The sequence below is a fragment of the Oncorhynchus clarkii genome, unplaced genomic scaffold (genome assembly GCF_045791955.1).
Source record: "Oncorhynchus clarkii lewisi isolate Uvic-CL-2024 unplaced genomic scaffold, UVic_Ocla_1.0 unplaced_contig_2184_pilon_pilon, whole genome shotgun sequence".
Lineage (NCBI taxonomy): Eukaryota > Metazoa > Chordata > Actinopteri > Salmoniformes > Salmonidae > Oncorhynchus > Oncorhynchus clarkii.
Window position 1 is genome coordinate 638,890 of NW_027257947.1, and position 15,525 is coordinate 654,414.

The window sequence follows — 15,525 nt, forward strand, 5'->3', positions numbered from 1 at the left end:
CGCCATATTGGAAATGGCCGCCAGGGGGTAATGGACTAAATCTGTGATGGCACTATAACCCCCAAAAATACTTCTTTAGACATGCCCCAGCGATGTGTGAAATGTGGTGGCTCTATCAGAAAGTCGACTATTCTTTCCCATAAGCTGCTAGACTACGGTCAAAATGACCTCAATATGACCCCCATAAGGTCTTCCCAGACAGCACACATACATCTAGCCGCCGTCGCCCCGATGCATACATTATACATTGGGCTGATGGAGTATGGAGAGCGTTTGCGCATTGGCAAGATGACGTCACCATTAGATCATATTTGCACTTCAGCCGCTGTTTGGACGACGCACGTCAAAAGCTGCTAAGTTATATTGGCAATAATAAAAAAAAAATGCTTTACATTTAGCAGACACCAGTTACATTAGTGAGTGCATACATTTATGTACTTCTCTTTTTTCATACTTCACCCCCGTGGGAATCAAACCCACAAGCACCATGCGCTACCAACTGAGCTACAGGGGACTAACCCTAGACTATAAGTACATTTATTTGTGGGTAAAAATGAAGAGAGACGATTCAAGTTAATGTCAAGTTTATTAAGCTTTTGCTATACCATCAAGTTGTTAAACGATCTGCAGCACAGAAAAGAGAGGAACAGAGAAACATCACATTGAATATAAGAGAGGGTGTGCAGTTAGTTCCATAAATACGGAGTTAAGGTGTTATTACAGGCTAAGTGCAGTGAATATGTGATGACTATATATTTTTTTTTAAAAGGTAACATTTGAGTGTTCGTGAACCAACTTGGATACTTCCAACATAAAGTGGAACGATCTTGGGTATATTTGGTTCCTATCCGCTGGACTAGAGGTTTGTATCTCTTTCAAAAGAAATGGACATTTTGACCGAAAGGTTTTAGGCATATCGGGAAGTGCTGTTTTTTACGCAGTTTGCAGACACCAAATCTCGTGACAAATAGACTACGAATCCCATGATGCCGTGCGCTGTCCGAGGACACGCGGATTCCCCTCGATCTCTGCTGTAAGGTCTTCTACTGACAGGACGGTCATTCTATGTACTTATGGCTCATACAACTACAGAAAACACTTTTGACAGGATCAAAAACCTCTTGAATTTCAATGTATGTATTCCGTTACGTGTCAACTTTGTCACGTAGTTTTACAACTTCCCGAAAAATGTATATACACAACTACTTTGCCAAGTTTCGGGCTAGCTAACTTAGCTAGTAAGCAAAACAACCCCAGTTGTCGTTCTGTCAGAATCAGGCTTCAGCCAGACAACTAACGTTAGCTAACCACATCTAAAACTGGCACGTGTTTCCACAGGGTTGTTCTGGAAGCTTTATAAGTGAAGGAAGTTTTGTCGTCCTCCAGACTCCCTGAATGTCAACCACACAGAAACCTCTGCGTATGTGACAGCTAGCCAGCTAGCTAGCTAGCTCTAGAAGGATAACTAATGTTTTGCAAGTTCTGTAGCTAACCTTTGCACATAGTAACTTGGCTAGCTAGCTACTTAGCGAGCAGACTAGCTACTTACTATAGTTGGCTTGCTAGCTAGCTTTTTATTTGCCTTGTTAGCTATATATCTGAATATGGCTGTGTAGCTAGTAAACTTAGTTCAACCAGAACTTTGGTTGTTTAGCTGAGGATCACCCACAGTAGTGGCTACTGGATTAGTCTGTTGTGGCTATCATTTTATTTGGACGTTTTCATTTCAGGTGTTGGATTAATGGTTGATCTGCTCTAGTTGGAGGTATGTTTTGGTATTATGTCTTATCATCAGATATGTTTCTTCACTCTGATTTATAGCGTTCCCAACTTAATATATACTTATCAACATAAATGATTACTCCTGTTGTAATTGATAGTCATTAGTAAACCCTGATGATGTGTGCTGTCTGCAGGCTCTGTGGTCAAACGTCTCAGGGAGGAGGAGATGCATCGTGTTCTGTCCCAGGGTGCATTGCGGCAGATGGCCTACATGCGGTCTGTGGTCGTGGGCCTGTCGGTGTGTGAGGCTCGCCTGGCCGTGTCGGTGTGTATTGTAGGCCGCCTGCCACCCGAGCCCGGCCAGCGCTGGGTCAGTACCTCAGCCTTTAACAGGGCAGTAGAACAGCCCAAGCTCCGGCCAGAGGACCAGGACCCACCCAGCCATCCCCCCAGCCTGGCTGGAACAGAGCCCGTCTATGGGGCAGACTCCTCCAAGCTGCCTGTGGAGGCCCCACCGGAGGCCCCAGAGATAGACCCTCTGCAGGACAAGTCCATTGGTCTGGTCCAGAGGTTCAAGAAGACCTTCAAGCAGTATGGGAAGGTGATGATACCTGTCCATCTCCTGACCTCCAGCGTCTGGTTCGGGACCTTCTACTACGCTGCTATGCAGTGAGTCACCTGTCTCTGGTCTAATCTCCCTGGGGATTCCATTACTATGGTCTTTTGTTATGAATCATTTAGCTATACATAAAGCATTTAGAAGTGCAGTACCTAACTGGTCTTTTGTTATGAATCATTTAGCTATACATAAAGCATTTAGAAGTGCAGTACCTAACTGGTCTTTTGGCCTAAGGTTAATGGCATTGCTGTTGTGTTCATTGTACTACTACCTAGATACTCAATGGCCAGTTTATTAGGTACACCCATCTAGTACTGTGTTGAACCCCACTTTGCCTCTACAACAGCCTGAATTCTTCGGGGGATGGACTAGTAAAGGCTAGTCCTGTATTATTGTTGTTATTTTCTTCTTCAGCACATTCAGCACCCCTACGTCCTGCGGCTATGCGTGACAAGGACCGACGAGTTGTGCGTTCTGAGAAGCCGTTCTGCACACTACTGTTGTACTGCGCCGTTATTTGCCTGTTAGGCCCGCCTGTTAGCTTGCACGGCTGTTGCCATTGCCCTTCGACCTCTCATCAACGAGCTGTTTTCACCCACAGGACTGCTGCTGACTGGATGTTTTTCGCACCGTTTTCAGTAAACCCTAGGACCAGGAGTTCCCAAACTTTTTTTGCCCTAAACCCTATTTTTATTTTATATAAAACTCTCGCGACCACAACCACCTGAAAGAAAAAATGCTCTAATTAACAGCCACATTAACTTTTTTATTTGGGGCTGTGTCAATCAATTAGTCTGACATAATGTGGGGCTGTGTCAATCAATTAGTCTGACATAATGTGGGGCTGTGACAGTCAATTAGTCTGACATAATGTGGGGCTAGGACAGTCAATTAGTCTGACATAATGTGGGGCTAGGACAGTCAATTAGTCTGACATAATGTGGGGCTAGGACAGTCAATTAGTCTGACATAATGTGGGGTTAGGACAGTCAATTAGTCTGACATAATGTGGGGCTAGGACAGTCAATTAGTCTGACATAATGTGGGGCTAGGACAGTCAATTAGTCTGACATAATGTGGGGCTAGGACAGTCAATTAGTCTGACATAATGTGGGGCTAGGACAGTCAATTAGTCTGACATAATGTGGGGCTAGGACAGTCAATTAGTCTGACATAATGTGGGGTTAGGACAGTCAATTAGTCTGACATAATGTGGGGCTAGGACAGTCAATTAGTCTGACATAATGTGGGGCTAGGACAGTCAATTAGTCTGACATAATGTGGGGCTAGGACAGTCAATTAGTCTGACATAATGTGGGGCTAGGACAGTCAATTAGTCTGACATAATGGGGGGCTAGGACAGTCAATTAGTCTGACATAATGTGGGGCTGTGTCAATCAATTAGTCTGACATAATGTGGGGCTGTGTCAATCAATTAGTCTGACATAATGTGGGGCTGTGTCAATCAATTAGTCTGACATAATGTGGGGCTAGGACAGTCAATTAGTCTGACATAATGTGGGGCTAGGACAGTCAATTAGTCTGACAATGTGGGGCTAGGACAGTCAATTAGTCTGACATAATGTGGGGCTAGGACAGTCAATTAGTCTGACATAATGTGGGGCTAGGACAGTCAATTAGTCTGACATAATGTGGGGCTGTGACAGTCAATTAGTCTGACATAATGTGGGGCTAGGACAGTCAATTAGTCTGACATAATGGGGGGCTAGGACAGTCAATTAGTCTGACATAATGTGGGGCTGTGTCAATCAATTAGTCTGACATAATGTGGGGCTGTGTCAATCAATTAGTCTGACATAATGTGGGGCTGTGTCAATCAATTAGTCTGACATAATGTGGGGCTAGGACAGTCAATTAGTCTGACATAATGTGGGGCTAGGACAGTCAATTAGTCTGACAATGTGGGGCTAGGACAGTCAATTAGTCTGACATAATGTGGGGCTAGGACAGTCAATTAGTCTGACATAATGTGGGGCTAGGACAGTCAATTAGTCTGACATAATGTGGGGCTGTGACAGTCAATTAGTCTGACATAATGTGGGGCTAGGACAGTCAATTAGTCTGACATAATGTGGGGCTAGGACAGTCAATTAGTCTGACATAATGTGGGGCTAGGACAGTCAATTAGTCTGACATAATGTGGGGCTAGGACAGTCAATTAGTCTGACATAATGTGGGGCTAGGACAGTCAATTAGTCTGACATAATGTATCTCATCACCACTAATGAGATGGGTGTGCTAATCAGGGGGCGTGGTCGACAGTGTGCATCATCTAATGAGATGGGTGTGCTAGTCAGGGGGTGTGGTCGACAGTGTGCACGTCATCTCTGCTGTCACATCCAACCTGGATCGATATTTGGTTTTAATGCCAGACGAGAGCACTGAAACCAGCTTCACACAGATATGAGCTGACGGAAGGGTACAATGAGTTTTATGGAGCTTTCAAGACAACGGGGAACTAAAAAAAAAAAGAAATATGAATGAGCTCAAATCATGACGTCAGTGATCTTCTGGTCAGAGAAAGTGGCCCGAGTTCCAGAGGTGGAATTCTGAGTCAGGTGCCCGTTTTTAAAAAATATTTCTCCCAGTCGGAGCTAGTTTTTCCCCGAGTTCCCAGTAGTCTTGAACGCACTGAAGTCGGAAGTTGGAGATTTCCCAGTTCCCGAGTTGTTTTGAACGCAGAGGGCAGGGTATTATGCCCCTTTGAGCCAGGAACCAAAACTCCTCCGTAGTGACCCGTAAATGCATTTTGGTCACATGACAGCTCCATCAGCTGTTTGATTTCACTTACCGGCATGTCAACTGAGCCAGGATCCCAGTCAAACGGATTGGGAAGTAGGTCCCATGGTGCTCTTCCAAGCGTTGGAGGTGAGCAGTCATCACTGGTGTGGGACACTTCCTGATGCTGTTTTCTGTTAGAAACAGGCACAGCGGAGGGAAGGGGGCACGGTTCTCTTTTGAAAGACTCTCTCCAATAATAATGACGTCCTCTGAATCGACTGATCGGGTCACTAATCTGTAGCATGTTTTGGTATTTCCCCTGCATGCTCGCGTTCAGGTTCCCAAATATGTCTGTTACAGGCAAGGAGACACATTTTCTTTTCATCACACAGAAAGTCAAACAAAGATTTATTTTTTTATTTTGTTCAGGGGCAGAACAACAAAGTTTTACCTTATCAGCATGGGGATTCGATCTAGCAACCTTTCGGTTACTGGCCCAACACTCTAACCACTATGCTGTGGAAATGATCTCAAATGAGTGCAGGAAATGCAGAAAATGATTTTAGGTTGAAGTTGAATTGAACGGAATAAACCAATCAGAATGGAGAAAGACCCATTGAAATCATGTAGAATGTATGTGTTGCCACCCTAAGGTCACTGCTCATAAAGCACAAAGAACTTTTATTAATCAAAAACATAAAATACTGTAAAAATGTCAAATTTAAAAATAAAAAAAATACTATATATGATATGATATTTTGGTCTTATCGCCCAGCCCTAGATAAAATTGCACATTTTTAGTGGCATTTTATTGTCCCCCAGCACAAGGTGCACCTGTGTAATGATCATGCTGTTTAATCAGCTTCTTTATATGCCACACCTGTCCAGGTGGATGGATTATCTTGGTAAAGGAGAGATGCTCACTAACAGAGATGTAAACAAATGTGAGCACAACATTTTTGAGAAATCAGCTTTTTGTGCGTATGGAACATTTCTGGGATCTTTTATTTCAGATCATAAAAAAATGGGACACTTTAACATGCTTATTTTTGTTCGGTGTAGTTTACAATGCAAGTTACCTGCTGCGGTATATCTCAGAGCATAAACTGGGGAGTCTGAGTCGGTCAGTTTAGTTTGGGAATGATTCAATAGTGTGTAGTTTACAATGCAAGTTACCTGCTGTGGTATATCTCAGAGCATAAGCTGGGGAGTCTGAGTCGGTCAGTTTAGTTTGGGAATGATTCAATAGTGTGTAGTTTACAATGCAAGTTACCTGCTGTGGTATATCTCAGAGCATAAGCTGGGGAGTCTGAGTCGGTCAGTTTAGTTTGGGAATGATTCAATAGTGTGTAGTTTACAATGCAAGTTACCTGCTGTGGTATATCTCAGAGCATAAGCTGGGGAGTCCGAGTCGGTCAGTTTAGTTTGGGAATGATTCAATAGTGTGTAGTTTACAATGCAAGTTACCTGCTGTGGTATATCTCAGAGCATAAGCTGGGGAGTCCGAGTCGGTCAGTTTAGTTTGGGAATGATTCAATAGTGTGTAGTTTACAATGCAAGTTACCTGCTGTGGTATATCTCAGAGCATAAGCTGGGGAGTCCGAGTCGGTCAGTTTAGTTTGGGAATGATTCAATAGTGTGTAGTTTACAATGCAAGTTACCTGCTGTGGTATATCTCAGAGCATAAACTGGGGAGTCCGAGTCGGTCAGTTTAGTTTGGGAATGATTCAATAGTGTGTAGTTTACAATGCAAGTTACCTGCTGTGGTATATCTCAGAGCATAAACTGGGGAGTCCGAGTCGGTCAGTTTAGTTTGGGAATGATTCAATAGTGTGTAGTTTACAATGCAAGTTACCTGCTGTGGTATATCTCAGAGCATAAACTGGGGAGTCCGAGTCGGTCAGTTTAGTTTGGGAATGATTCAATAGTGTGTAGTTTACAATGCAAGTTACCTGCTGTGGTATATCTCAGAGCATAAACTGGGGAGTCCGAGTCGGTCAGTTTAGTTTGGGAATGATTCAATAGTGTGTAGTTTACAATGCAAGTTACCTGCTGTGGTATATCTCAGAGCATAAACTGGGGAGTCCGAGTCGGTCAGTTTAGTTTGGGAATGATTCAATAGTGTGTAGTTTACAATGCAAGTTACCTGCTGTGGTATATCTCAGAGCATAAACTGGGGAGTCCGAGTCGGTCAGTTTAGTTTGGGAATGATTCAATAGGGTGTAGTTTACAATGCAAGTTACCTGCTGTGGTATATCTCAGAGCATAAACTGGGGAGTCCGAGTCGGTCAGTTTAGTTTGGGAATGATTCAATAGTGTGTAGTTTACAATGCAAGTTACCTGCTGTGGTATATCTCAGAGCATAAGCTGGGGAGTTTGAGTCGGTCAGTTTAGTTTGGGAATGATTCAATAGTGTGTAGTTTCATAGTGTAGCTAGTCATTCACCATGGGGATGATTCAATAGTGTGTGGTTTCATAGTGTAGCTAGTCATTCACCATGGGGATGATTCAATAGTGTGTGGTTTCATAGTGTAGCTCGTCATTCACCATGGGGATGATTCAATAGTGTGTGGTTTCATAGTGTAGCTAGTCATTCACCATGGGGATGATTCAATAGTGTGTGGTTTCATAGTGTAGCTAGTCATTCACCATGGGGATGATTCAATAGTGTGTGGTTTCATAGTGGACCTTCATTCACCATGGGGATGATTCAATAGTGTGTGGTTTCATAGTGTAGCTAGTCATTCACCATGGGGATGATTCAATACTGTGTGGTTTCATAGTGTAGCTAGTCATTCACCATGGGGATGATTCAATAGTGTAGCTAGTCATTCACCATGGGGATGATTCAATAGTGTAGCTAGTCATTCACCATGGGAATGTTTCATAGTGTAGCTAGTCATTCACCATGGGAATGATTCAATAGTGTGTGGTTTCATAGTGTAGCTCATCATTCACCATGGAAATGATTCAATAGTGTGTGGTTTCATAGTGTAGCTCGTCATTCACCATGGGAATGATTCAATAGTGTAGCTAGTCATTCACCATGGGGATGATTCAATAGTGTGTGGTTTCATAGTGTAGCTCGTCATTCACCATGGGGATGATTCAATAGTGTGTGGTTTCATAGTGTAGCTAGTCATTCACCATGGGAATGATTCAATAGTGTAGCTAGTCATTCACCATGGGGATGATTCAATACTTGTTAGTGTCAGACACCAGGGAATGATTCAATACTTGTTAGTGTCAGACACCAGGGAATCAATAACTGATGTGTTGAAAAACAAGTTGAAGGGGGCTGTAGTTTGCAGTCCTGTCCAGCTGAGGTCCTTTCTGCTCTGAATGTTGGTGGAAAGTGGCTCCACATCCTCGTCCTGCACAGTGTGCCAACGCCCCTCTGCCTCCATGGCTGCAGGTTTCACACTGTCAGTGTCTTCACACCTCTCGATGGCCGGGTAGGTGTGGAGCCGGAGACAGCAGGGGTCTGGCTGCATGAACCAGCTTCAATCGGGGATGGGCACCTTGACACTCGGGGCTCCCAGCCAGAGTCAGTGGCGCTGGGGGCTCCCAGCCAGAGTCAGTGGCGCCGGGGGCTCCCAGCCAGAGTCAGTGGCGCTGGGGGCTCCCAGCCAGAGTCAGTGGCGCTGGGGGCTCCCAGCCAGAGTCAGTGGCGCTGGGGGCTCCCAGCCAGAGTCAGTGGCGCTGGGGGCTCCCAGCCAGAGTCAGTGTGAAACAAAGAAATTCAGCTAAAATACTTTCACGTCTGAGCCCTGTGTCAACACGTAAATTAAACAGATGAGTTATATAGAGTAGAGGGAACACAATCACTATGGTGCCGTGCTCTTCCATTCCATTTATATGTATAAAAACATATTTATATATGCACACACCCACAATGTATAGCCAATGTGTACTTTACACATTTCATTACTGATTATATTTTTATATATTGCAAATAAAATAAATCTCAAATGAATAATATTTGATATTTTTCATTTCAAACGACGGCATTAGCATGAGAAGAACTCACCAGTCCAAAACGATGTACTCCCCGTGCAAAAACATGTCTTATGTCTGTGAGCCGAAGCGATGCTCGCTCACAGGCTCGTCGTCCTGTAGCAACTCTCTCACTTTCCCTATCAATTTCTTCTATCATTTGGTGTAAATCTGTATACCTAGGACTTTGATTTAGCTGTTCCTGATTTAGTCGCCATAATGTTTTATATGAAAGTGCTGAAAATGCTCTTTACCAAATATTGCTGTGCGTAACGAGCGGAGCTGCTTCAACTCAGATCTTCAATGGCGAATGAACCTTTTACTACGAAGGCTGGTCTTCCAGCATTTAACCATTACACTTTGCCGTTTACCTCAGCTCATTGGCTATCGACCAAGCTAGAGTTCTAGACGATCAGTGGTCATTGGGCCAAAATACAATCAATCAACGAAACACCACCCATTGGTTCGCAATGAGGTCATTGCTTGGTGTCTTCAAATGGGTTTCTTTGGGTCAATACGTCCCGCGAAAAGAACCATCAAGTCTGGTTGTGTTACTAACAACCAGAGGATTGCAACGAAACCAACCATGACTGGATAAACGTACGTTTAGTGTGATTACGTCGACTGTTTCGTCGATAGTTAAATGAAACGGAATTCACAACACAAAGCGGTTGACAAAATGTTTCGTGTTAGGCTATAAAAATTTGATTTTATCAAACAAAACGGCACTGCATTTGATCACTGGGACCCTCAGGATGACAAATCAGCCGTCCGATTACCAAGATTCTACGCTTTTGAATGATGTAAAGGCACTTCATGTTTAATATGACCATTTCTTATTTTGAATTTGTCGCTCTGCAATTTCACCGGATGTGGTTGGAATTGAATCAGCTAGCGGGACCCGTGTGCTAATTCAGGGCTTGTAATTAGGCATTTCACAGTAAGGGCTACACCTGTATTCTGCGTTTGTGACAAATACAGTTTGATTCGAAGTCCAACAGTCAAGTGCTTTCCCCATGATCTAAGGGCACTCTAGTTGAATTGTATCTTTTAAATTTAGATTTTAAGGGTTAACCACATTACAATGTTTAAATATGAAATTATAATCTAACAGTAACAGAATGTCTGTCTGCCACGGCCATGTGACTCACAGTTTTATAGAAGCTACCCGTTTAGGTGAACAGGGTGGTGTACCTAATAAACTGGCCACTGAGTCTATGTTTCATGTGAAGGCACAGCAACTGGCCTGAGTTAACCTCACTGTATATTTCACAGGGGAGGCATAGTATCTGGCCTGAGTTGACCTGTATATTACACAGTATCTGGCCTGAGTTGACCTGTATATTACACAGTATCTGGCCTGAGTTAACCTCGCTGTATATTACATAGTATCTGGCCTCAGTTGACCTGTATATTACACAGTATCTGGTCTGAATATTACACAGTATCTGGCCTGAGTTAACCTCGCTGTATATTCCACAGGGGAGTGAATGTGGTGCCTTTTCTGGAGTTCATTGGTTTACCAGAGAAGATCGTTGGTCTGCTGAATCACTCTTCTGGCGGCTATGCCCTTACTGCCTACGCCATGTACAAGGTAATAATACTCACTACTCCATGTACAAGGTAATACTCCCTGTCTACTCCATGTACAAGGTTAGAATACTCCCTGTCTACTCCATGTACAAGGTTAGAATACTCCATGTCTACTCCATGTACAAGGTTAGAATACTCCCTGTCTACTCCATGTACAAGGTAATACTCCCTGTCTACTCCATGTACAAGGTTAGAATACTCCCTGTCTACTCCATGTACAAGGTAAGAATACTCCCTGTCTACTCCATGTACAAGGTAATACTCCCTGTCTACTCCATGTACAAGGTTAGAATACTCCCTGTCTACTCCATGTACAAGGTAAGAATACTCCCTGTCTACTCCATGTACAAGGTAATACTCCCTGTCTACTCCATGTACAAGGTAAGAATACTCCCTGTCTACTCCATGTACAAGGTAATACTCCCTGTCTACTCCATGTACAAGGTAAGAATACTCCCTGTCTACTCCATGTACAAGGTAATACTCCCTGTCTACTCCATGTACAAGGTAAGAATACTCCCTGCCTACTCCATGTATGAGGTAATACTCACTGACTATGACTTGTACAGGGTAAGAATACTCCCTGTCTACTCCATGTACAAGGTAAGAATACTCACTGACTATGACTTGTACAAGGCTAATAATACTCACTATGACTTGTATAAGGACATGTACAGTGCCTTGCGAAAGTATTCGGCCACCTTGAACTTTGCGACCTTTTGTCACATTTCAGGCTTCAAACATAAAGATATAAAACTGTATTTTTTTGTGAAGAATCAACAACAAGTGGGACACAATCATGAAGTGGAACGACATTTATTGGATATTTCAAACTTTTTTAACAAATCAAAAACTGAAAAATTGGGCGTGCAAAATTATTCAGCCCCCTTAAGTTAATAGTTTGTAGCGCCACCTTTTGCTGCGATTACAGCTGTAAGTCGCTTGGGGTATGTCTCTATCAGTTTTGCACATCGAGAGACTGACATTTTTTCCCATTCCTCCTTGCAAAACAGCTCGAGCTCAGTGAGGTTGGATGGAGAGCATTTGTGAACAGCAGTTTTCAGTTCTTTCCACAGATTCTCGATTGGATTCAGGTCTGGACTTTGACTTGGCCATTCTAACACCTGGATATGTTTATTTTTGAACCATTCCATCGTAGATTTTGCTTTATGTTTTGGATCATTGTCTTGTTGGAAGACAAATCTCCGTCCCAGTCTCAGGTCTTTTGCAGACTCCATCAGGTGTTCTTCCAGAATGGTCCTGTATTTGGCTCCATCCATCTTCCCATCAATTTGAACCATCTTCCCTGTCCCTGCTGAAGAAAAGCAGGCCCAAACCATGATGCTGCCACCACCATGTTTGACAGTGGGGATGGTGTGTTCAGGGTGTTGCTTTTACGCCAAACATAACGTTTTGCAATGTTGACAAAAAGTTAAATTTTGGTTTCATCTGACCAGAGCACCTTCTTCCACATGTTTGGTGTGTCTCCCAGGTGGCTTGTGGCAAACTTTAAACAACACTTTTTATGGATATCTTTAAGAAATGGCTTTCTTCTTGCCACTCTTCCATAAAGGCCAGATTTGTGCAATATACGACTGATTGTTGTCCTATGGACAGAGTCTCCCACCTCAGCTGTAGATCTCTACAGTTCATCCAGAGTGATCATGGACCTCTTGGCTGCATCTCTGATCAGTCTTCTCCTTGTATGAGCTGAAAGTTTAGAGGGACGTTCAGGTCTTGGTAGATTTGCAGTGGTCTGATACTCCTTCCATTTCAATATTATCGCTTGCACAGTGCTCCTTGGGATGTTTAAAGCTTGGGAAATCTTTTTGTATCCAAATCCGGCTTTAAACTTCTTCACAACAGTATCTCGGACCTGCCTGGTGTGTTCCTTGTTCTTCATGATGCTCTCTGCGCTTTTAACGGACCTCTGAGACTATCACAGTGCAGGTGCATTTATACGGAGACTTGATTACACACAGGTGGATTGTATTTATCATCATTAGTCATTTAGGTCAACATTGGATCATTCAGAGATCCTCACTGAACTTCTGGAGAGAGTTTGATGCACTGAAAGTAAAGGGGCTGAATAATTTTGCACGCCCAATTTTTCAGTTTTTGATTTGTTAAAAAAGTTTGAAATATCCAATAAATGTCGTTCCACTTCATGATTGTGTCCCACTTGTTGTTGATTCTTCACAAAAAAATACAGTTTTATATCTTTATGTTTGAAGCCTGAAATGTGGCAAAAGGTCGCAAAGTTCAAGGGGGCCGAATACTTTCGCAAGGCACTGTACATACAACGCCCTGTTCAGGGTAATAATACTCACTATGACATGTACATACAACGCCCTGTTCAGGGTAAGCATAAATACTCAGATTGCAACATCAGCTTCAATTCACTTGTTCTACTGAACTTAGTGGCTTTCTTTATCCTGATTTCCTTCAGATTGCAACACCCGCCAGATACACGGTGACTCTGGGTGGGACGTCCTTCTCGGTGCAGTACCTCCGTAAACACGGCTACTTCTCCACCCCTCCGCCCGTCAAAGACTACCTGCAGGACCGGATGGAAGAGACCAGGGAGAAACTCACAGAGAAAATGGAGGAAACTAAGGAACTGTTCTCTGAAAAAATGGAGGAAACCAAAGAACTACTCTCTGGGAAAATGGAAGATACGAAAGAACGATTGTCTGGTATTTCCGAAAAGATGGAGGAGACGAAAGAACGTTTCTCTGGAAAGATGGAGGAGACGAAAGAACGTTTCTCTGGAAAGATGGAGGAGACGAAAGAACGTTTCTCTGGAAAGATGGAGGAGACGAAAGACACGTTCTCTGATAAACTACAGGAAGCCAAAGACAAAGTGTCTTACCGAAAGAAGCTAGATTAGTCTTGTTTACAAGTGGTTGTGAATAAACACATGTTTGGTGTCTTCAATGTGGTTGGGGTCAAAGACAGAATTAAGGCACATATTATGAACCTATTGTTGAGAGACGAATGAGTCCAGACATTACTGTTCTTCTGTAATTCCTGACTGCCCCAGCTAGCTACCATTATACCTGCTATAAGGAGGAGGCAGGTGGGATTTCTCAGTTGTATTAGAATACACTGAGGAGCATTATGAATTCTGGGTATGAAAAATAAAATTCCTGTTTAATTCATCACCGTCCGTCAAAGCCTCATGGAGACTAACTGCTTGCGTCTTTCAACGTTTTAAATCACGTTTTCTAATGTCTTTTTATCCAATACCCAAAGTTTAATATATTGTATTATTTTTGTGTTCCTACTACCTAATGTCTAGTCAACTGAAAGTTGTGCATTTAATAGGAAGTGTGATTACAGAAGTCGTTTGATTTGATTCCTTAAAGGGATACTTCTGGATGTTGGCAATGCAGCCCTTTATCTACTTCCACAGTCAGATGAACTCATGGACAAAATCCAGAAGTATCCCTTTAAGTTGCTCTGTGGAAATTACAGAATTATTCAACCAAAATGCAATAAAATGAAAACCACAGTCTGAACAGAAGGGTGTTGGGTACTGTAGTACCAGTTATTGGACTGTACTGTTAATGTCATGTCTGGTATGATCACAATTTGCAATAAAGCAGAATATTGAGCTTCCAAACATCGTTCCGTTTCCTGTCTTCATTCCATGTTCTGAGCACTGTACTTAACTATGGAACGGTTCACTCCCAAAATCATGTAGGGAATTGAAAGTCCAACAACTGATTACCAGCAGCATTGATAAAGGCTGAAGCTGTCGCTTTCAAGGAGAGAGACACTAATCCGGACGCTTATTAGAAGTCCTGCTACGACCTCCCAACGAGCCGTCAAACAGTCGAGACGTCAATACCGGACAAAGATCGAATTATACCATGCCGGCTCTGACGCTCGTCGGATGTGGCAGGGCTTACAAACTATCACAGATTACAGAGGGAAACAGAGCCACGGGCCTACCAGACGAGCTAAATCCGCATCGAGGAAAACCATACATGAGAGCACCAGCTGTTCTGGACGACTGTATGATCTTGCTCACCATAGGCAATGTGAGTAAGACTTTTGAACAGGTTAACATTCACAAGGCCACGCTAACATCTGGCAAGTGTCAATGCTGTTCATTTACTATAACTCAGCATTCAACACCATAGTGGCCAAGCTCATAACTAAGCTCAGGACCCTGGGACTGAACACCTTCCTCTGCAACTGGATCCTGGACTTCCTGATGGGCCGCCCTCAGGTGGTGAGGGTGGGCACCAACACATCCACCACGCTGACCCCCAACACGGGGGTGTGTGCTTAGTCCCCTCCTGTACTCCCTGTTCACCCATGACTGCGTGGCCGCGACTCCAACACCATTATTACGTTTGTGGACGACGGTGGTAGGCCTGATCACCGACAACGAGGAGACAGACTATAGGGAGGAGGTCAGAGACATGGCAGTATGGTGCCAGGACAACAACCTCTTCCTCAACGTCAGCAAGCTGACCGTGGACTACAGGAAATGGAAGGCCAAGCAGGAATAGAACAGGTGAATAGAACAGGGGAAAGCAGGAATAGAACATGCGAATAGAATAGGAGAAAGCAGGAATAGAACAGGAGAAAGCAGGAATAGAACAGGAGAAAGCAGGAATAGAACAGGAGAAAGCAGGAATAGAACAGGGGAAAGCAGGAATATAACAGGGGAAAGCAGGAATAGAACAGGAGAAAGCAGGAATAGAACAGAGGAATGCAGGAATAGAACAGGAGAAAGCAGGAATAGAACAGAGGAATGCAGGAATAGAACAGGAGAAAGCAGGAATAGAACAGAGGAATGCAGGAATAGAACAGGAGAAAGCAGGAATAGAACAGGAGAA

At 43.4% G+C, this 15,525-nt stretch overlaps 1 protein-coding gene across 1 annotated transcript; it reads left to right on the forward strand.

The window, feature by feature from the left end:
* The first annotated feature begins 1,002 nt into the window (after positions 1–1,002).
* LOC139394165 (uncharacterized protein C18orf19 homolog B-like) lies at positions 1,003–14,301 on the forward strand. Its single transcript, XM_071142204.1, has 5 exons — positions 1,003–1,133; positions 1,731–1,765; positions 1,917–2,391; positions 10,562–10,673; positions 13,122–14,301. Exons 3-5 carry the CDS (start codon positions 1,949–1,951, stop codon positions 13,560–13,562), a joined length of 996 nt encoding a protein of 331 aa, XP_070998305.1. The 5' UTR covers positions 1,003–1,133; positions 1,731–1,765; positions 1,917–1,948; the 3' UTR covers positions 13,563–14,301.
* Positions 14,302–15,525: the final 1,224 nt, after the last annotated feature.